General features: G+C 47.7%; 4 protein-coding genes across 4 annotated transcripts; 2 read left to right on the top strand and 2 right to left on the bottom strand.

The window, feature by feature from the left end:
• Positions 1–543: 543 nt before the first annotated feature.
• SPPG_02560 (uncharacterized protein) lies at positions 544–6,649 on the bottom strand. Its single transcript, XM_016750843.1, has 9 exons — positions 6,600–6,649; positions 6,225–6,516; positions 6,137–6,161; positions 3,996–6,058; positions 3,709–3,910; positions 3,228–3,632; positions 2,610–3,135; positions 2,162–2,545; positions 544–2,083 (listed from the first exon to the last, which is right to left on the bottom strand). The coding sequence occupies exons 2-9, from the start codon at positions 6,360–6,362 to the stop codon at positions 745–747; spliced, it is 5,082 nt and encodes a 1,693-aa protein (XP_016610095.1). The 5' UTR covers positions 6,363–6,516; positions 6,600–6,649; the 3' UTR covers positions 544–744.
• Positions 6,650–6,654: 5 nt separating this feature from the next.
• Positions 6,655–7,862, top strand: SPPG_02559 (di-trans,poly-cis-decaprenylcistransferase; the record flags this gene model as incomplete). Its single annotated transcript, XM_016750842.1, has 4 exons — positions 6,655–6,882; positions 6,981–7,123; positions 7,185–7,518; positions 7,590–7,862. 4 exons carry the CDS (start codon positions 6,655–6,657, stop codon positions 7,860–7,862), a joined length of 978 nt encoding a protein of 325 aa, XP_016610094.1.
• A 140-nt stretch (positions 7,863–8,002) lies between these two features.
• SPPG_02558 (uncharacterized protein) lies at positions 8,003–10,061 on the bottom strand. The gene is made up of 3 exons (XM_016750841.1): positions 9,607–10,061; positions 9,036–9,538; positions 8,003–8,961 (listed from the first exon to the last, which is right to left on the bottom strand). Exons 1-3 carry the CDS (start codon positions 9,973–9,975, stop codon positions 8,187–8,189), a joined length of 1,647 nt encoding a protein of 548 aa, XP_016610093.1. The 5' UTR covers positions 9,976–10,061; the 3' UTR covers positions 8,003–8,186.
• A 147-nt stretch (positions 10,062–10,208) lies between these two features.
• On the top strand, positions 10,209–20,111 carry SPPG_02557 (uncharacterized protein). The gene is made up of 25 exons (XM_016750840.1): positions 10,209–10,298; positions 10,362–10,494; positions 10,557–10,964; positions 11,021–11,292; positions 11,347–12,752; positions 12,817–13,915; positions 13,972–14,241; positions 14,303–15,580; positions 15,641–16,166; positions 16,222–16,699; positions 16,785–17,094; positions 17,161–17,258; positions 17,331–17,435; positions 17,492–17,656; positions 17,724–17,997; positions 18,055–18,108; positions 18,175–18,397; positions 18,474–18,671; positions 18,733–18,857; positions 18,915–18,991; positions 19,052–19,174; positions 19,251–19,338; positions 19,394–19,478; positions 19,538–19,867; positions 19,937–20,111. Exons 1-25 carry the CDS (start codon positions 10,278–10,280, stop codon positions 19,954–19,956), a joined length of 8,166 nt encoding a protein of 2,721 aa, XP_016610092.1. The 5' UTR covers positions 10,209–10,277; the 3' UTR covers positions 19,957–20,111.
• Positions 20,112–20,155: the final 44 nt, after the last annotated feature.

Below are 20,155 nucleotides of genomic sequence, written 5' to 3'. Positions count from 1 at the left end.
AACTGCCACAAGGACTTCTATTCGCATCCTGCCCACATGCAGTGGAAGTGGCATGCATTTATAAACCGTCAGAAGAGTGAATTGAACCTCATATCCAACTTATGCAACAAGTACAGTGAAAACTTTACCATTGTGATGGGAGATTGGAGTGATGCCGGTCGAACTGCAAGATTTCAGACCTCATCAAAGATGAAAGGTTGGCGCACCCTCTTTAAGCACAACAGGATTAACTGCTTCCTTCTCGACGAGTATAAAACCTCATCTGTCTGCCCTCACTGTTCATCTGATGACTTCCTTGAAAAAGGCTTCAAAACATGACCTCATTCAAGACCTTGGTGATGATGAGAAGGCAAGATTGAAAAAGTCCATGGATTGCTGGGTTGTACCAACCCTAACTGTCAGCAAGCCTGGATGATGCGCTACTGGAATCGAGATACGCTGAGCACCTGCAATATGCTGATAATCGTGCAATCAATGTTGGATGGACACAGTAGACCAGAAGTGTTCAGCAGGAGTGTTCCAGCCGTAGCTTAGATTGGTTAGATTAGGTTTTCCGAGCCGGTTGTCGCCGGTTCAATCCCTGGTGCGGGTGCTAGTGCCAATACCCACCGGCTCCGCACTATTTATTTATCAGTCTCTTGAAAAAAAGGCAAACGACAAACTAGTTTTGTAATTCTACAATCGGGTCTCCTTCTCTTTCTATATATATATATAGTATAGGGGTAATGGTAGGGACTAGTGGAACTACCTCTCAACCCCCACCTCCCGCAACACCTTGACCAACTTGCTCATATAATTCTCCGCAAATGAACTCATCCAATACTCATGCATCGCATCATGCTCACTCACAAAATTATGTCCAAGCTCATGACACCACGTCAAGAACCAGTAATAAAACGTATCAGGATCCTCCGTCTCCACTCCCCTCGGTGCTGAAAACCCACCAGGAAGCGTCACACCCTGATGTCGTTGTTTATAATGCAAACCAAGGTAAAACCGTGCATTAAAAAACAGGGTTCGGTTCCGATTAAACGCGATCGTGCTCCCAGTTGCATCAAAGTAGACGTGAATGGCTTTCTTGTCTGTTCCAAAGACGTTGGCTAGTAAGCTGAGGACCATGACAAATTGATGGATGCCTGTCATGTTGAGGTCGGCAATAACAGAAGGTGAGGCTGCTCGGTCAATATAAAACGGTACTCCGTCAATGAGATCACGTAGTACTAGGTCATTGTCGGAAATAATCGAACAGTGTGCAGCGACTTGACGGGAGAGCATGCTGGGTGTCGGGGGTGGATTCAGAGGAATTTCGGCTCGGAAATTGGGTTCCTGTGTTCCGCGGAGAGATGCGATCGAGTTGGAGAGGTGGGATTTGAGGTTCACGGTGCTGTTGGGTGTGATTTCTTCGGCGGGCATGGTGGTTCCTCCTCCACCGGGAGGAATAGGTTGGTACCCTCCGTGCTGATTCGTGGATACGGGAGGGAGCAAAGACTCGCCAGCGAGCTCCACCAGCCCCGTGAGACCCTTGTTTTTGATCTTGTCCCTTGCCTTGCTCAAGAACCCCCCGAAAAGCCCGTCAACTGCCGGCGCCGATGACGACGGTTGCGACGACTGCGACGATCCAGCCGGTGGTACACCATTCAACGCGGCCTCCGATGGATTTGCTTTGGGGTACTCGTCCCCTGCATCCAACAACTTTTCCGTCACGTCCAACACGGGCTGCCGACTCCCGATCCGCGCTTCCACCTCTCTCCGCAAAAACCCTGGATCAGCTCCAGGAAAGATGGCCTGCAACTGTCGCACGGCTTCCGCCACAGTAGGAGACATGTCATCCGTCGATCCGTTTTTAGGTGGTACGGTCGGCGGTGTCGGTGAATTCGCTGCCGCCTGTACGGCAGTTTGTTGTTGTCGCGCTTGCTCTTGCATAATGACTTGGGCGTTCTTGAGTTTGTTATCAGTGAGTTTCAGGATACGGTCGACTGGGAATCCTTTTCGGCGCAGATTTTGGACCGACGTTGACAAGAGGGTAGAAAGGAGCAGTGAATCTTTTAGTCGGCAATTTCGCAAAATGACTTTGCCTATGGATCTAAAACCCCTACATGTCAGCATGCCCCGCACAAAATGGGAAAATCGCCCAAAAAAGTCGACACATTATTAAACCCACCTCGCAATATCAAAACAATCATAATCCTCCACCACAAACAACCAATACGTCTTTGTCCGGCTCTCAAACCTCAAACAAGCCGTGGTCTTGTCCACTTTGGTAGCCTTTTCAAACGTCCGCACAATATCAATCTCTGGAACTTCAATGACCTTCATATTGAGCAACACTTGCTCCGCATTCGAGAAAACGTCCTTGCCCGTTCGCATTTGTTGTCCGTCATATAGTAGCAGAGGCGCGCGTTGGCGAATCAGTTTCTGCAACTCTGCAGAGACTTGCGTGAAGCGTTGGTTTCCACGGGGACGCTCTTCGGTGGTGACGACAGAGGAGAGCCAACGCGAACCAAGGTCTGTGTACATGGCTTCCAATACTTCATCTGTAGGTGCTCTATTCATGATGTCGTGATGAGCTCTCCGCCTTTTCATCACGCGATAAAAAAAAAGACACTTACCCCAACGGTTTGAATAACTGATTCACCACCGTATCATCAATAATATAAATATCCATGGCCCTAGCCAGCTTGACATGGTACTGATCCTGTACTTTCCCATCCTCCTCCGCACCATCCTCGTCACCCCCAGCAGCCACAATCCCAATCAACCAAGCAGCAGACCGCATCCGACTTTGCAACCCTTTATCAGTCCTCAAGGTCGGATAATGCGTTGCAACATTTCGAATGAGTTCCAAGTACTTTTCGTGGCCAAGCGTATCGAGGAACTGGGTAGGATTCGTCACGAGAGAGGTGGCGAGTTCAGAAGGGGTAGGTTCCTCTCGAGTCCCACAAGCTCGGAGAAAGTTGTTGGCATTCAGACCGAAATCAACATATGTGAAATGGTCTTTATATGCCGAGCTGTCCGAGCCGCCAAAATAAACTGTGCGTGGGGGAACCCAAACAGTAGAACGACGTCCGTTTTGAGTCTTTTGGATCGGAACAAAATTCTTTTGTCCTAGGATAGCCCAGTGCTCTGATGTGAAATCTGGTAAAGAGCATAACGGAAACATGAGCCAAAAGAAAGCCTTTTCCAAACCCCAAAAACAAAATTTGTAGCCGTCAATCCAAAAAACGCACCAGAGATACGAGTAGCCAGGTACCCAAATACAGCTTGAGCCTTATCCACATCCGGTGGCTGCTGTAGCAATCTCTCCAAAAGTGCATTGGCAGGGGGATGTTCCCTCACACCAAACTTATCCCTCTCTAGTCGCCAATCAGGATGAAGTACCTGAAAGCCCATCACAGCCGCAGAGGGATCTGCAAAACAATCTGAGGGCGTGCCAAGTCGCGTGGGATCTGTTGTTGGAAGGAAAGGGACTTTAATGGCCGAACCGGCATACAGGGATGCGTATGTTGTTTTAAAGTTTTGGCAAAAGTGCTGTAAAATGCTCGTTCGCTTTTCGGGTGTCGATGTTGCTGCAAGTTGAACGAGATCGGGGACAGGTATCAAGGTCCGGATTTTTAAATCTTGCATCATTTTGGCTTTGATGGTTCAAAAACGTAGCAACACATCAATAAACCATCACCTGCCATGAAATATACACTTTTAACACCATACCTTCGCCACCATGAGGCTTCCACTTGCCCTTCCACTCAAGGATCGGTAACCCAAATGCACGAAACTTGTCATCAGGCGTATATAGATCACAGGCCCGGAACCGCTCACGAGAGGGTGGGTCTTGTTCTTTAGGGAAAATCGCAGTAATTCGTAGCCGTTCCAGTTCGTCTGGTTTGAGCGTGCACGTTGCAAGATATTTGATCTAAACAACGTAAAAGCAAACTACATCAATACTCTTTCACAGGCTTCAAACCAACACAAAGAATCAAAAAAACAGAAAAACATACCAACTGCACATGATCCCAATTCAACGTCCCAATTCGGTTGAAAACCATTTGAAGTTCCACATGCTCTCGAACTCCCAAAGCCCTCAAAAAGGCATCACTGACACTTTTGGGATTCGCGAACTGAACAATAGGCAAATCGGGAAACAAGGTAACTTTTGGAAAATAACTGTCACTAGGTTTTTGCATGCCCAGTGTGGTCGGAATACACTTTTTGGATGCCAGGAGTGAAACGAGTTGATCGCGAGTTTGCGTCTTGAGGGATCCATAATGCCGACTGAAAACTGCCAAAACTTTTTCAACGAATGCCGCGTCATTGGAAAATTGGGGGAGCTTGATGATAAAGTCTGCCCACACAGATAACGGTAATTCAGACCACGCAAAACCAAATCCTCTTTCCAACTCTTCCTTTTTGAACTCGTTGCTTATGGCCAGTGGCATCACCGTTACTGGTAGCGGTAAATCCGACGGTATCAAATGTTTCGGAACATAATGTGCAATAGTTGACAGTGGACGTACAGCGTCCTCTTTACCGTTCACTCCTGGCTCCAAGAATACAGCAGACCTCAAAAGCTGCTCGACATCCGTACTGGATATGACGTTCGTTTTTCGATAATCCAACCACCACCGGAACAACGCCACCATTTCGCTTTGCGGGAACGGTCGACTCGACAGCTCTCGAAATAGGTCAGTGATATTCAGTTTGCGTATAGCTCCCTTTGCTTCTAACTGCTTAAAGAGTTCCGCGCATTGCTCCATTGTCTGATCCGGAACAATTGGCACCTCTTTCATAAACTCCTTCATGGACGTATCTGGCAACCGAACTTCTATAAGAGGTTTGATCCCACGAGAAGAAACAATGTTGAGTGGCTTGGTACTACGAGATAGAAAGTAGGCGGAGAGGATCCGTCCAACCAGAGGTGATGGTGTAGAAGGTTTGAATGTAAATCCAGCCATGGTATGTGATGCCTTTTTTTGTAACCATATTTCACTGGTGCTATCAAGTGCCAGTGCCTTGTACAACCGATCGATAGCGTCGAGGTCGTCGTCATACAAAATTCGAGCAAGCAGGCCTCCCATGGACAAGAGCTCCTGGTTCCATGTATTGAGCGTCGGATCGACAAAATCGATGGACTCTCTTTCTACCGTTGGAATCAAATGCGCGGCCATTTGGATCGTACATCCCGTCGTCTGATACGTAGGGAATCCAATAAAGATCCGACCTTGATCTGTTGGTCCTGGGAGTAAATCGTTGAACATGCCATTTTTACCACGGACTGTAGACGAGCTTTCGTACTCGTCAAAATTGGACCACATGATCTGCATTTCCGTATGTACTGGTGGTCGTTTCTTGGTAGTCCGCTCCATTTCCTTCACTAGGTGCGTCGAGAGACGTACAGCCAAGTGCGCGCTAGCACTCCTCATAAAGATCCTGTAACTCGCCAAGGTCTTTTCGGCATCAGGTTGGACCTCGACATCCATTTGAATGGTTTTCATGGCAACGCTTTCGAGAGTGAAAATGCGATTGGGAGAAGAAAGATTGTAAACTCCTTTTGGGAACGCAAGGGGACGCGGTTCTGCCATTTTTTTGTCAAAGAAGAGTGTTCGCTGTTCATCGACAAAGACTTCCACTTTCTTTAGGTTGGCAGTAAATGCTAATGATGTGGCAATGAAGCGTCCGAACTGGTCCATGTCATAAAGGTCTACCGGATCCCGGAGATCCAAGTAAAAGCACGTATCTGGCGAAAGAGCCTCCGGTGGAACTATCCCTTTCTTGGTGTAGAGCATATCTCCCTTCCACAAGAATGCCATGCTTTTGTCATTTGATGTCACGAACGGTTCCTCGCATATTGAAAATAAACTGTAGAAGCCCACACCAAAAAACCCTATTTTCTGTTCGTCTGGATTTCCTTCCGCAATCTTTCGTAACCGTGCCCAATCCTCTTCTGAAAATGGGCGGCCATTGTTTCGGTATGTTACGCTGGCAACCACTCGTTTGCTTCCGCCTTGCCAGAAACTTCGGGACTGGATGTTGGTTTGGAATGTGATTTTGACCTCCGTTGCTCCTGTAATTGTGTACAACCTGACGTTAGGGTATGCGCTCAGCGCAGAAAGACAAAGAGTGTGCAAAAGGTTGCATTTACCTGCATCGTTTGAGTTTTGAAGCAACTGTTAGGTGAAACACGCCGTTAACAAATCTCCAACACCAGTTTTGGACGGAATTTGACAAACCTCTCTGAACACTGTGAATTCTGCCGAGTATCTTGCAAGGATTTTGTCAATAAGATGCCGCTGATTGACCTCAACCTTTTCTTCCACTCCAGCATTCTGTATTAGAGCTGCTTTCAAGCTTTGAAGTTGAGAAGACATGCTGGACGGTCGGGTTCACTCTTCGAATACACAATGTAAAAGTCGTCACAACCAATAGATAAAATGAAATATCTCGAGGAAAAGGTCTGTTGAGTCGCTTCGGGCGGGTTAGGACATGCGTTGGGTCACTTTCTGCGGGACGATCTGGGCGAAACTGCGGGCGGAGAGAGCTGTCAACACTCGACGGCCGTGATCGGAACGCCTTACTAAGCATGTTGTTGACATGCCAACACCCACCTTGAGGACGTCCAATGAGCCACGTTCGACTTCACACCGTGGAAGTCGTCACGTCATGTCCAACAACTCCAACAAGTCACTGGCTGTATCGGCCGAACCCACAAACAGCTCGCTGTTCTCCAGCATCGCTTCGAGCTCTCAGCGCGCACTGATAAACCTGCTCCGAATAGGACCCATACCAAAACATGTCGGATTCATTATGGATGGTAACAGACGATACGCCAAAAAGTTGGGAGTGCAGACAAGGATTGGGCATGTGGTTGGGAGCAAAAGCTTGGAGAAGGTATGTTGGAGGCTATAGCAGCCGAGTTGCCGATGAACACCTACTGCAAAAGTCACGTGATCTCCTCTACGCCCATCACGAACCTTTTTCCTTTCTAGACCCTTGAATGGTGCCTTGACCTCGGAATAAATGTGGTGACAGTGTATGCATTCAGTATCGAGAACTTTAAACGACCACGCGAAGAAGTAGATGTTTTGATGGATTTGGCGTGCCGAAAGTTTGAAGAATTTAGTAAACACAGGTAGAGTCGCGATTGACCCAGCCCTTGCTCCTCGCAGATGGACTTAGACACTATCGCATAGCACGTTTGTATCGAAGCATTCCATACGAATTCGCGTTCTGGGAGACACATCTCTTCTGCCGCCTCATGTCCTTGAAGCTGCACGCCAAGCAGAAGCCTCAACCCGCTATCACACTCGTGCCGTGCTAAACATATGCTGTCCCTATACATCTCGACATGAAATGGCCGAATCTGTAGCTTTGGCCGTGCGTGGCGTCAAAGAGGGACATTTAAGAGTGGATGATATTGATGAGCATCTTTTAGATCGGTTGATGCAGACTGGAGAGGACCCTGAGCTGGATATTTTGGTGAGGACAAGTGGGGAGAAAAGGCTGAGTGACTTTTTATTGTGGCAGGTAAGTTTCGAAAGAGGATTTGTCACGTTTTAATGGCCTGTATATATTGAAGCAATTGGTTAACTCGACAGGTGACTAAGGACTGCCAGGTTCATTTTCTTGATGTCCTCTGGCCGGAATTCAGCTTTTGGAATATGCTTCCCGTTCTTTTGTCTTACCAGGCAAACTACACGCGACGCCAGGCAGCCCGGATTGCTAGCATTGCTCCTTCACCGGCACGAATAACCTGGCCGGGCAGTTCTAATCCCGATGACCAGGCCGATGGCACAGAGGATGAGGAGGCGCGGGGTGCTCGTGTGGAGCGTTACTTGCAGTTACTTAGAGAGGAGAAGATGGCACAGTAGAGCTGATGTCATAGGGCTGTTTGTGTCAAGTGGTAGCATAGGACTATGACCGCCAGCATGACAATAGCGTCAGTGTTGGCCGCCCCGTCTAGATAAACTTGATTTTTTGTAAATAGACAATTTTTAGATAGAATAATGCATAGCGTTCTATAGGTCGGCTCCAGTATTACAATTTGGTTACTACAAATAGTGCTGCACACCTAGGTCGGAAACTTATTGGAGGCAGGCGAGGATGCCCGTTGCTGGTAGTTCTCTATAGGCGCATAAGCAATGAATATAAAGATCTTCCCAAAATGAAATAACTACAACAGTACGAGTGACAAACTAAAACATGATCATTAAAGATGCAAGGAAACCGGTTCCTAAGGTAGCAAGGGAAGGAGCGCCAACTTTGGCGTAGCGCGCAACCGTCGCGGCGTCTATCCCAAAACCACCTGAGCCGGTTCCACTTGTATCAGTAGTAGGAATCCATGCTTGAAAGGGACTCTTACTGCCAGTTGTAGCAGTCCCGGTTCCCGTTTCAGTCGACGAATTCAATCCAATAAGCTGGGCTTGCACGTTCGGTGTCCGGACGGCGAGCGCGAATCCCGTTCGATTCTTCCCCCAGTCAAATACAGTGTAAAACTTTCGGAGAAGACTGTTGCCCAGAATTCCCGCAATGAGCGGACCATTCACAGTCACTTTCTGAGCGACAGCATCGTTCCCAACGAAAATCGAGAGACAATAGTTGGGCTGGTTATTTTTCGGTATATATAGCACCCACTCGTGAGGTTCTAGGGTTAGACTGACGAGCCCTTCTTCTCCAACAAACGACAAGGTCACATTTCCTAGTGTGTTGAGATCACACCATCCAGTATAATATTTTCCACCCGGCCGAGATGGATCGATGGAAAAGGCTGGAAATTGGGCGTGGATATCGGCGGCCACTTTGGTGGGTACCACCGACATGGAAGTGCCAGTATCAAAGACGGAGAGAAAATGACCTTGTGACCAACTGAGAGGTGTAGTGGTGTTGCCCATTGTAACAGACCCTGCGACGGTCAATCCTTGGAAATAAATGAACGGGCCACCGCCTCCTCCGTTGCTTGCAAAACCAAAGCTAAGACCAGCAAGAAGACTATTATGAGTACCAAAGCAAAGGGAAGTAGCCTTCTTCCATTGTAGTCGCCATACCTCGGGACCCATTGGAGAGTTCCCGTGAAACGAGCTGAATCTACTCCTCCCAGGGTTATGGAACCATCTGTGTTTGTACTATCGATTACCCATCCCATCACTGGGGATGTTACTCCACCATTTTGGACGAGCGTTTGAAACCAACTTTTAGGTTTGTCCACAGGTGGCCAACACATCCCCATGATAGAATCGTACGCAGCCCCCAAACTTTCATTCGTGTCAGTGACCTCCTCAAAAGTTAGACCTTGAACAGCTACGCTGCCTACTGAAACTTTTTCCTTAGCGTACACGCCTTGTACTTTAGTTCCATCAGCGTACGTAATTAGATCGGCTTTCGTGTTTGTGGAGACGTAAGAGGAAGAGAGGTCCCCATCGTATTTTGGATGCCCTTGACATGCTTGCACGGTGCATAGCTTTGATCGGACCCAGAATTGGTAGGAGCCGGTATCAAACATGGCTGTGAAGGTTTGGGCAGGTGTGCCGAGCTTGACTTGTCCGAAATACTATTAAAAGCAACAACGCTGTTCAATTACACATTGTGATCCCGCGAAGTATGGAACCTCATAATTACCGCAAAGAGAATGTCGGGATCGTACGCCAACTCATCCTCAACAATTTGTCGTCGTTTCAGTCTTGGTGGTCTCAATTCGCCAGTCTCATTCAAATGTCGTAGCCGTCCCTGATGATCGTCCATCACCGGTGACAGCATGGGTATATGGAATGGTCGATCGAGGGTAGGAATCACCATTTGCGCTTGGGCATCTGAAGTGGCTGGTATACCCCAGGCGGTTGTTCGTAATAGAGCCAGCGTTGTGGCTAGTCTTGCAACTAGCATGATGGGGTTTTTCGCTTCAAAATGCGGTACAGCAAGGCTCTCCTCTCTACATGGAGCTATATATTTGCCTGCATAGTCGTCCAAGAAAAACCATGCCTGTAACATCAATGCCCATTTTTACTCTGTTTGCCAAGCTAAATTTTCAAAGACAATTCCATCTTTACGCCTTTCGATTGTTGCGCCAATGTTTATTTTTGTCAAATCGTATTTTCTATTGTTGACGTGATCTCGAAGCATGCATGATCGGCCGACCCCTCCGACGCTTACGTAAGGCTGTCACGTGGACAGGGTGACTCAACATCCCATCTTGAGCTCACCTCAGTTCTGGTTTTGTCAAATCTCGATCGCACAATGCACTCTGCAGTTGGACGTCTGGCAAATATCGGATAAGGACACATTCAGGGCCAATGGAAGCACTGCTGGAACAGGTGTGTAATGGAGTCCGCGGTGATCTGTACTTGCAACAACCGTAGTAACTCATGATCTGGTAGCTGTTTGAGTACATCACTGTGACCGAGGTTCCCTCACAACAGACCCCAGAAGATATCCAAGCTTACCAACAACTGCTCTCGACATGCGTGGAAAAATGTCTTGTTCAACCGGCCGCGGCTTTGAGACGGGAAGGTGGGACGCTCCCCATGGTTTCGAACTTTATGTAGGGTTAGACTAAAGCTGAATACACACAGGCTCATTGAAGAAAACAGAGCTCCGTGGTGCAACAATGACAGTTGGTCTCTTACGTGTTGCAGCCAACCGCGTTCCAGAAATCTTTGTGTTGCCCGTAGAAGGCGGGGTTGGCGGCCAGTCAGCCGGACTGGCAGGTGCTCAGAAAGATTCAGATGGGTCTAAGCCTGCCGGACCTGTTCTTCTGTCGCAATTGTATGCCCCAGCAGAGGCTGGAATGTCTGATACGTTTACGCTATGGCTCGTAGCTCGCTTATTTAATATCCTGGCTAGCCCGGAGCTGGATGGACTGCACCCAGGCGTTCTTGACGTACTTGATGAAGTACTTTATATTGTAAAAGAGGGACGTGGGAGCGATGAGGTGGTCGCATTTACAGCTATTTTTCGAGATATTCTAGATCTATTTAATGGTATGTCCCTCATCCTCCACCATTTCAATCCGACATGAATGATAACACCTGCACAGACCTGCAGGAGCTGGGGATACCCAATAATGAGACAATGGTGCAAGTATCAATATTCAAACACTTGGAACGGGCCAACATTATACCAGCTGTGATCACACAAGAGATTAATTTGCGAGGAGTGCGAAGCTGTAATATTTTACTGCAAAACGTCTACCGATTATTGTTGCGAGTTGTCGTCCACTCTAAATTTGCTCTGGGTGATTGTATTCCTCAACTCTGGGAACTCATTCTTCAACGTCTAGAGTCACCACATGCGCAGACCGGATTGAAGGTTGGTACAGGAACTGGGCAAAGCCTGATCTTGCTTCAACTAACGTATTGGCAGGATCTATTGAACTTGATCGACGGCCTTCAACGAAACGCTTGCCCTGTGCCTTCACTTTTGGCTGAACGCCTTCTGGTGCAGATCGCAACTATCTGTTTAGAGTGTCTTTCCGAGCGCGAAAGTGGGAAGACCGCTCTTCAAGACCCACAGACATCACTGGACGATGCATTTGCAAATTATTTCAAATTTTGCCTAGACTCTTTGTGCGCTCCAAGTAATCTTTCGATATCACTCAGTGCGATCATCAAGCAACTCTTGGAACCTCACATATTTCATCGTATACGATCTTCAACACTTCAAAGCGTCTTGTTACATTTTTACGCCCGAACTCTGCGCTTTTCGCGATACATTGAACCTGCTATGGCTACGGCGCTACTCGACTATTCTGTGGACGAAAGCCTCCGAGAAGCTGCTGCAAGTTGTTTCGATGCCATCTTATTGGGTCCTTCTCGAAAGTTGGGAGAAGATTGTACGATGACTGCTCCACGTCGAAAGAGGAAGCATGGTGACAGCCATTGCGTATCTGCGGATGGCCCCAATGATGAACCGCAATCTAAGCGTCACAAACTTGCAAACGATACATCGCTGGAGGCATCAGCGCATCCCACCAGAAACTTCGTTGCCACGAATGGAAATTCGCCCGACTTGCCAGACTTCAAGTCAGATACAACTGATCTTCTTTTGAAGCAAGGAAGTCTGTTATTGGATGAGCTTGCGTCCTTCGAAGCAGTGGCGCCGAACAAGACACGCTCACTCATTCAAGGATTCATTGCGATACTGGACAAGTCGCATTGCTGTTTTGACGTTGCGAACATCGCCCACTTGTTGGATCAGTTTATACGACATCTTTTGCCCGCTGCGATTCGTGCTGTCGAATCGGCGTCCGTTACTGGCGATCCATCCATGGAGAGATTTGAGAGTGTCGCCCTAGTTGCCTCCGATTTGGCAGCCCTGGCTATATACCCACACCTATGGTCGTCGGACTCCATTCGCGGTTTGTCATGGATTTTGTGTGTCCCATGGATGAACGAACTGAGCACCATAGCGCGTGCCGAATGCTCGGGGTTGACGGATCCACTCGCAGTGGCAGGCAAGAATGCCATGCTCGATTTGAACGATAGTATAGATTTTCAAGTTGCAGGTGTCGATATACCGACTATCACCTCGTTATCTATGCCATGCAGTGATCCTCTGGTGGCAAGGTGCTTGAAATCGATAGTTAGTGTCTCTACTCATCATCCGGATTTGCGATTGTGTCCATGGACTGCCTATCTGGTATCAAAAACGTTGTTACAGCCCATGAAGTACATTGAAACGTCGCAAGTTGCATATGAGTTGTTCCCAGTAGTCGTATCGGACCTTGCCGACAACGAAGGATTACAGAAACAGATAATTGATATGTTGATGTAAGAATGTATCTGCTGTATCTATTTGACTGTGTTCAATCCAACTAACAAAGGTTATTTCCAGCGTACCTGGAAATCCAGACGCCATGGAAAATGTAGCAGGGATGATAGGTTATATAAGTTGCGCCAGGGCGCGTACGTTGTTGAAATCGCACACGTCCAGCGGCCTTGGAAGCCCAATGCGCTGCATGATCTGCGATGGACGAGTTGGCGCGGCACCGTCCTCACCGGTAGTAGCGCAGCAAGCGGTCAGTCTTGAAAATTGGTGGCCATTCCTCCCATTGCTAGAAGATGGTAGTGAAAGTGTACAACAACGATATCTATGTTCTGCTTTACGTTTCATTGCACATGCGAGTATGGACGAGTTGGACTTGAAGGAGTCCTCTTTTACCGCAAAATGCTTGAGTGCCATGTCAAGTCCTCATCGATCCGTTAGGTTAGCGGCCGGCGACGTGGCGATCGCTATATTCACCCGCCTTCAATCCGTTAATCAGGAATATACAGTTTTGTCGGACAATGAGCTGGCCTTAGCAAAGGAGATGAAACGGATTGCAAAGACAAAAAACCCGCATATATTGCAAACTTTTTCCCGGACGATTGGCCGCATCGGGCAGACTGCGGGCGAGGCCCTCCTGGTCATGGTTTTATACTATCTATTGGATCAACTCGCCAATGAGAATGTCATCTTGCGCGCGGTTGCCTCGGAAGAAATACAATCGATTGCGCGAGCACGTAGTAAAACTGTTAGGCAGCTCTTTGAACCCTTCCGGGATGAGCTCAGTGTATATCTCATCGATCGCGTGGAGAACGAACCTAGGATATATCGGACTTGTTTACAGCTTCTTGGAATGTCAAATCAAGAGGTTCTAGAGGAAAGCCTACAGTACATTTTACCCCACTTGGTTGTTGAGCAAGACGCCGACAAGATCCAAGAAATCGCACGTATCTTGAGGCAGTCGTTGGCAGTAATGCTGGTGAACGAAGGCGGTAACATCCTTCCATTCATTCTGATGCAAGGCAAAGACTACAAAGCAACTTTGAACTTCTTTTTGCAAATGATATCAAAGTCTGTCGGGATTTCCAAGCTACTGAAGTCTTTCGCTCTCACGTTGATTATCAAGCTGACGATGGAGCTTGGTGCAAGCAAGTCAAGCCGGAGCAGGGTATGTTACAGGCTGATGACATGACCGTGTAGTCAGTATTGACCCAAGGTTCTAAGGCAGAAGGAGCGCTAGTGGTTATAAAAACTGTGTTGACAAATGATCTCCAAGAAATTCAGGATTCGGACCGCCCTGCTGTAAACTCCCATGTTGGGAATGGACTATCCGGCTTCCTTCATTCTTACATTCTGGGAATTCTGGAACATGTAAATCAGAACATATTGGATATTGATAACCGTTTGTCTCGTCGGGAGAAGATAAAAACTGTTCGCAGCTTGACGGAGGTCATCGGTATCATAGGGCCTCTGATAGTGTCTGTGATACCTCAGGTTGGTATGGAAAGCTCATGAGCCTCGTTCACATGGTTTTAATGAAGTAAGTTCATATTAGATCATGGCAACTCTGCAAACAGCGCTGGATATGGCACCACTCCGCAGCACGGCGCTGCAAGCATGGGAGATATTCCTGACGACTCTCGATCCTATCGATATTAGCCCACTCTTGAATCAAGTCTGCATATCCCTATGCAAATTGCATCAAGAGTTCACACCTGAACAAATGTCCCAGGTGATTGCCATTCTTGAATACCTCCTCGTTCGGAACGCCGAGAAATTTGCGTCTGTCCTCGCTGGCATATGTCCGTTGCCTGACATCCCAGATTTCGGGCGTTTTAATTCTGTACTGAAAGAACATCAGGGCTCAATGGACGTTTTACAGCAAATCAGTCTTCTTTTGCCAGTTATATCCGACGATAACGCATCAGTCTCCCGACGCGCTCTGCAAGAGCTGCGAAAGGTCCTCATCAACGGTGCCGAGGAACTGCATGTATGTATTTTAGCAGAAACGGTGGACGTTCGGATAAGTCAGACTGTACGGACTCTATTGGAAGCCTGTCGACGTTATAATGGGAGCGAGTTGGACATCCAAAGATTGTGCTGTGAATGCCTTGGCGCTATTGGAGCGACGGACCCGTCTCGATTGGACGTAGTTATCACTGGTGACACCTGTGCATCTGCTGCTCTGAACAGTGCGGGAGACTTCTCATCTTTCGAGCAGGCTGTTTCGTTTGCATGTTCCCTTATTGAACGGCGATTGGCACCTGCGTGTCGTTCCACTCGTGACACTAAAATGCAAACCAACTATGCATTTGCCATTCAAGAATTACTACGCTTTTGTGGATTCACGGCGGATATTGTTGATGGCGGTGTCAAAGCTAAATCGACGACAGGGAGGACCGAAGAAAGCAGTACGGCGCCACTTCTCCGACGAATGTGGAATTCTTTTTCGAGGACTGTTGTTGCCACCATCAGGCCTCTTTTGAATGCCAAATATCAGCAAACGGTGCGAGGTACCACATCAGCACCACTTTCCTACCCACTGTTCTTGTGGCATGAGACCTTCCGGGATTGGCTGCAGACATGGACTGTAGACTTAATCCGAAAGGCAAATGGACAGCGGGCGCAAGATATATTTGGTGTGTGCAAAAACGTGGTCGTGATTGGAGACATCAATGTAGCGCAGTTTATTCTTCCACATCTTGTTCTGAACATTTTGGTCGCGGGAAAAGACGATGTACGTGATGAGATCTACACTGAATTCATTTCCGTCCTGGAAGATGTACGCAATAGTCGTGGGAAAACCACAGAGAAGAGACAGTTAAGCAGTCAGGTGCTATAGAGTGCGTTATTTCCACTATTCTATTCGTTTCTTAACGACCATCGGCAATAGATGATTTTCTCTCTCGTAGATCACCTTACTCAATGGCTCCGCTTGAGGCGTCAAGAAGCAGCGAAGCGAAAGGCAGCACAAGCGCGCCGGCAGGGCCGGTACATGAATGTGGACGAGACGGACGTAGACAAGGACCCGTCCGCGCTTCAAGTCGAAAGTTTCCTAATGCGGATTCCGCAGTCCGTCATGGCAGACGCCTCGTACTGCTGCAGGGCGTACGCTCGTGCCCTACTCCATTTTGAGCAGCACATACGCCAAGAAAGAACAGCTAAAGATGAGACGGCATTGCAACCCCTTTATAGTCACTTACAGAAAATTTACGCTCACTTGGATGAACCCGATGGGATGGAGGGCATCTCTACGAAGTTTCTTACCCCTTCACTGGAGCAACAGCTACTGGAACACGAAAGCGCTGGACGATGGACTGCCGCTCAAACTTGCTACGAGTTGTCGCTACAACAGGAGCCTGATAAGTTGGTCTATCATATCGGATTATTGAATTGTTTGAAAAATTTGGGACATCTCGGTAGGTAGAAGTGATACTCTCTCTCTCTGTAAGATGCTGATTCACACACGTCCAGAAACATTGTTGAATCACGTCAGGGGCACTGTGTTCCGTCATTCACAGTGGTCATCAATTCTCAACTCTTATGCCATCGAGGCTGCGTGGAAGATGGGAAACTGGACCGCACTGGACGAATTCCTATCGCGCCCGTTCGAAGGACGTTTTGAGACTTCCGTGGGAGTCCTGGTGAATGCTGGCAGAAAAGGCGATAAGGACCGGTTTGCAACCGTATTACAAGGCACACGAGAGGCCCTGACTGCAGATCTGGCTGCTGCCAGTATGGAGTCGTATCGCCGGGGGTACGATTGCGCTGTGAAGCTCCATATTCTACATGAAATCGAGGGCGTTTTCGGTGGCCAAGGCTCGAGTACAGGGACCTTACGAGGGAATGCACTGTTGAACAATTGGGATTCACGGCTGAAAATTACGATACCATCATTCCGCGTCCGTGAGCCTATCTTGAACGTAAGGAGAATATTGCTACAGGAACAAACGTAAGTTTGTACGACGCTGCTTTTTGAAAAAAACAACATAGTAAAAGAAACTTATTTCAACGCCGTCCATGTATTTGGCAATTAGCTCGTGTCTAGATGCTCACACGTCCGCTAGTGTCAAATGTGGGCAGATATGGTTGCAGACAGCCAAAGCTTCGCGCAAAGCCGGACATCTACAACCCGCTTACAATGCGCTCTTGCATGCCTCTCGACTGGGTGCACCGCTCGTCCATCTGGAGCGAGCCAAATGGCTGTGGGATCAGAAGCAATCTCATAAAGCTATGTTTGAACTCCAGGCAGTGGTGCAGAAAATGGAAAGTAAAGTGGATTCAGGTGCAAAAGTTTCCACAGTTGGGTCACAAATGCTGCTCTCAGAGCCGTTAGTAAGGGCCAAGGTGCGTTCTAGCCCGTTTTTGCCCAGTGCGCGGTAGTTGAAGTGACGTGCTTCGTACATCCTGTAGACACAACTGCTACTCACGCGATGGATGGAGGAAACCAGTGCCGCTCCGTTGGGCGCTATCCTAACCAAATATCAAGCTGCTGCAAAAGAGCTTCCAGAGTAAGGCTGAGCTTCATTTTGTGCTTTTGTCCGCTTTTTCGTAGCCAATGACGGAACTGATGTTAAACCAAGGTGGGAAAAGAGTGCATTCTATTTGGGACGGTATTTTGACAAGCTGTACGACGCGGATGAGGAGAGACAGAAAGAGCAGCAGAATAAGGGCGACCTGCGGGCAAGGTGAGTATCGTCGGCTGCCGTCTCCTGTAGTCATTCGTTGATCCATCACATCACAGCAACCCCGTTCAACTCGCATCCTTGGCGTACTCTATCTGCCACCAGTACCAGAGGGCACTTACCTATGGAACCCGATATATCTATCAAACGATGCCTCGACTCCTAACCATATGGCTAAACGTTGGTCAGAAGGTCGTTCGACTGATGGAGAATCCGGAGGCAAGGTATGTCCTAAGGAGGCACTGTGGAGGTGGTCCCTGCAATGTAATAATTGTCCAACTTTGACAACAGCAAGGATCCGTGGGTGACCAGGTTCAACCAGATTAACCGACTTGTACGCAAATTAAACGAACGCATCCCAGCATATCAATTTCTGACCGCAATTTCCCAACTTGCATCCCGCATCGGTCACGCGAATTTGAGCGTGCATCAAGTTCTTGAAGCCATCCTCATTAACGTGCTGTGCGTCTATCCTCACCAAACGTTGTGGCAACTGATGGCGGTTGCTGAAAGCTCGTCGCCAATACGGAAGCAGAGAATGAGATCTGTTTTCGCGAAGGTCAAGGTGAGGCTCCAGTGAGAAGTGTTTTGTGGAAATAATGGACTCACTCATATTTTTAAGTCCGACCCGGCTGTAAAACAGTACAGTCAAGGTAGCTTACCCGAGCTAATACAGGTAACCATTAGCGCCCGTCAATAATACTATCGTACTTGTCTGAATTGACAACAATTACTGACACAGGAGGGTCAAGCCTTGACGAAGAATTTGCTCGACCTCTGCAATTTTCCAGTTCAGTCTCGCGAAACCACCTTAAGTGTTTCAAAGAATTTTCGTACTTTAGAGCGAATGGCACCTTTGCGCATGATAGTACCCCTACAATCGACAATGACAGTCACGCTACCATCTGGGAAGCAAAGCGCCACTGCTCATAGGCCTTTTCCTATAGATGCGCCTACAATACAAGGTAGAGAATGCAACCTGACACTACACACGTTGCGGTCAACCTCATTTCTTTTCGTCCTAACTAATTCGTCCTAAAGGCTTTCACGACGAAGTTGAGATCATGAATTCACTGCAACGTCCACGCAAATTGACCATTAAAGGAAGCGATGGTCGGGACTACATATTTCTCTGTAAACCAAAGGATGACTTGCGCAAGGACAGCAGGCTTATGGAGTTCAATTCCATGATAAATAAACTGCTAAAAAAAGATCCGGATGCTCGACGAAGGCGGCTATGTATGCGTGTGCTTTAGGAACGCTTGCCTGTTCTATTGGTAACCTTCTCCCTTTGTTGTAGACATTCGAACATATGCAGTGCTGCCACTTAACGAGGAATGTGGTCTTATTGAATGGGTCAAGAATACCATTGGCTTCCGGCATATTATGGTTACTGCGTACAAAACAAAGAATACATATTGTCCGGTATGCTACCTTTCACAATAATCGCTGACTGTACATACAAACTCACGCGTTCACTAGCCGATGGAGGTGAAACAGCTCATGGACAGAAAACAACCGTCTCCTGAGGAGATCTTCGTCAAAATGATTAAGCCAAAGTAGGAGCATTTCGTCCTATGATGGTTTTAAAGGCAGTCATAGTAAATTCCTTTGTCTAGGTTTCCTCCCATATTTCACGAATGGTTCCTCGAAACATTTCCGGAACCAACACAATGGCTTGCTAGCCGGCTCGCTTATTCTTCAACGATCGCCGTCATGTCCATGATAGGTTACGTAGTGGGGTAAGTGTCTTGTGACAATGTTCATACTCAGACTACAGCGAACCGCATTCTGACCTTCAACATTGTGCTCGTCAAGACTCGGCGATCGGCATGGAGAGAACATTCTGTTTGATGATCAAACTGGCGACTGTGTGCACGTTGACCTGAATTGCCTTTTTGAGAAGGTACTTTACAACTGTACAGGAAGGTGATGTCATTACTCACATATTATATCTGCAGGGATTGACCTTTGAGAAACCCGAAAAGGTTCCATTTCGTTTAACCCACAATATGGTGGATGCCTTCGGAGTAACAGGAGTAGAAGGTATGATACATTTGAGAGATATCTACGAATCCCAATAACGGTAAATATCTTGCATAAAGGCGTCTTCCGAAAGTGCTGCGAGGTCACTATTAACGTTCTGCGGGCGAATCGTGAATCTCTGATGTCAGTTCTGGAAACATTCCTTTATGACCCACTGTGCGAATGGAACAAACCCTCTCGGCGGTCCATGACAGCCGCACCTGTGATCTCAAAGGACGGGGAAATTGAAAATCGGCAAGCTCGAGAAACTCTCGACAAGATAAACCGGAAACTGCAAGGGTATATTGGGGACCCGAAGGATCTGACACTGCCCTTCAGTGTAGAAGGACAAGTGCACGAGCTGATAGAGCAAGCCACGAGTACCAAGAACTTGGCGGTGATGTATATAGGTGAGATGACCATTGCTCTAATGACACACTTCATGTGCTAAGCTTCTATCTAACCGTCGTCGATTCAAGGTTGGACTGCATACATGTAGATTGTAAATTCTGGTAATGGGCTGTCAATATTCACGTTTTACGGACAAACTTGATAATGATCGCAGACAGTCATTGGCACTGCTTGGCATTATATGCAACATTGTAAACATCCCACCAAAAACAAACTATGGTCTTATAGGCGGTGCAAACAAGCAATCCCGATGCTTAGTCACGCGTCCATTGATAGTTGGTTGAACA

The sequence above is a fragment of the Spizellomyces punctatus genome, assembly GCF_000182565.1.
Source record: "Spizellomyces punctatus DAOM BR117 chromosome Unknown supercont1.4, whole genome shotgun sequence".
Taxonomy (NCBI): Eukaryota; Fungi; Chytridiomycota; class Chytridiomycetes; order Spizellomycetales; family Spizellomycetaceae; genus Spizellomyces; species Spizellomyces punctatus.
This window is presented reverse-complemented; position numbering and strand designations above follow the sequence as displayed.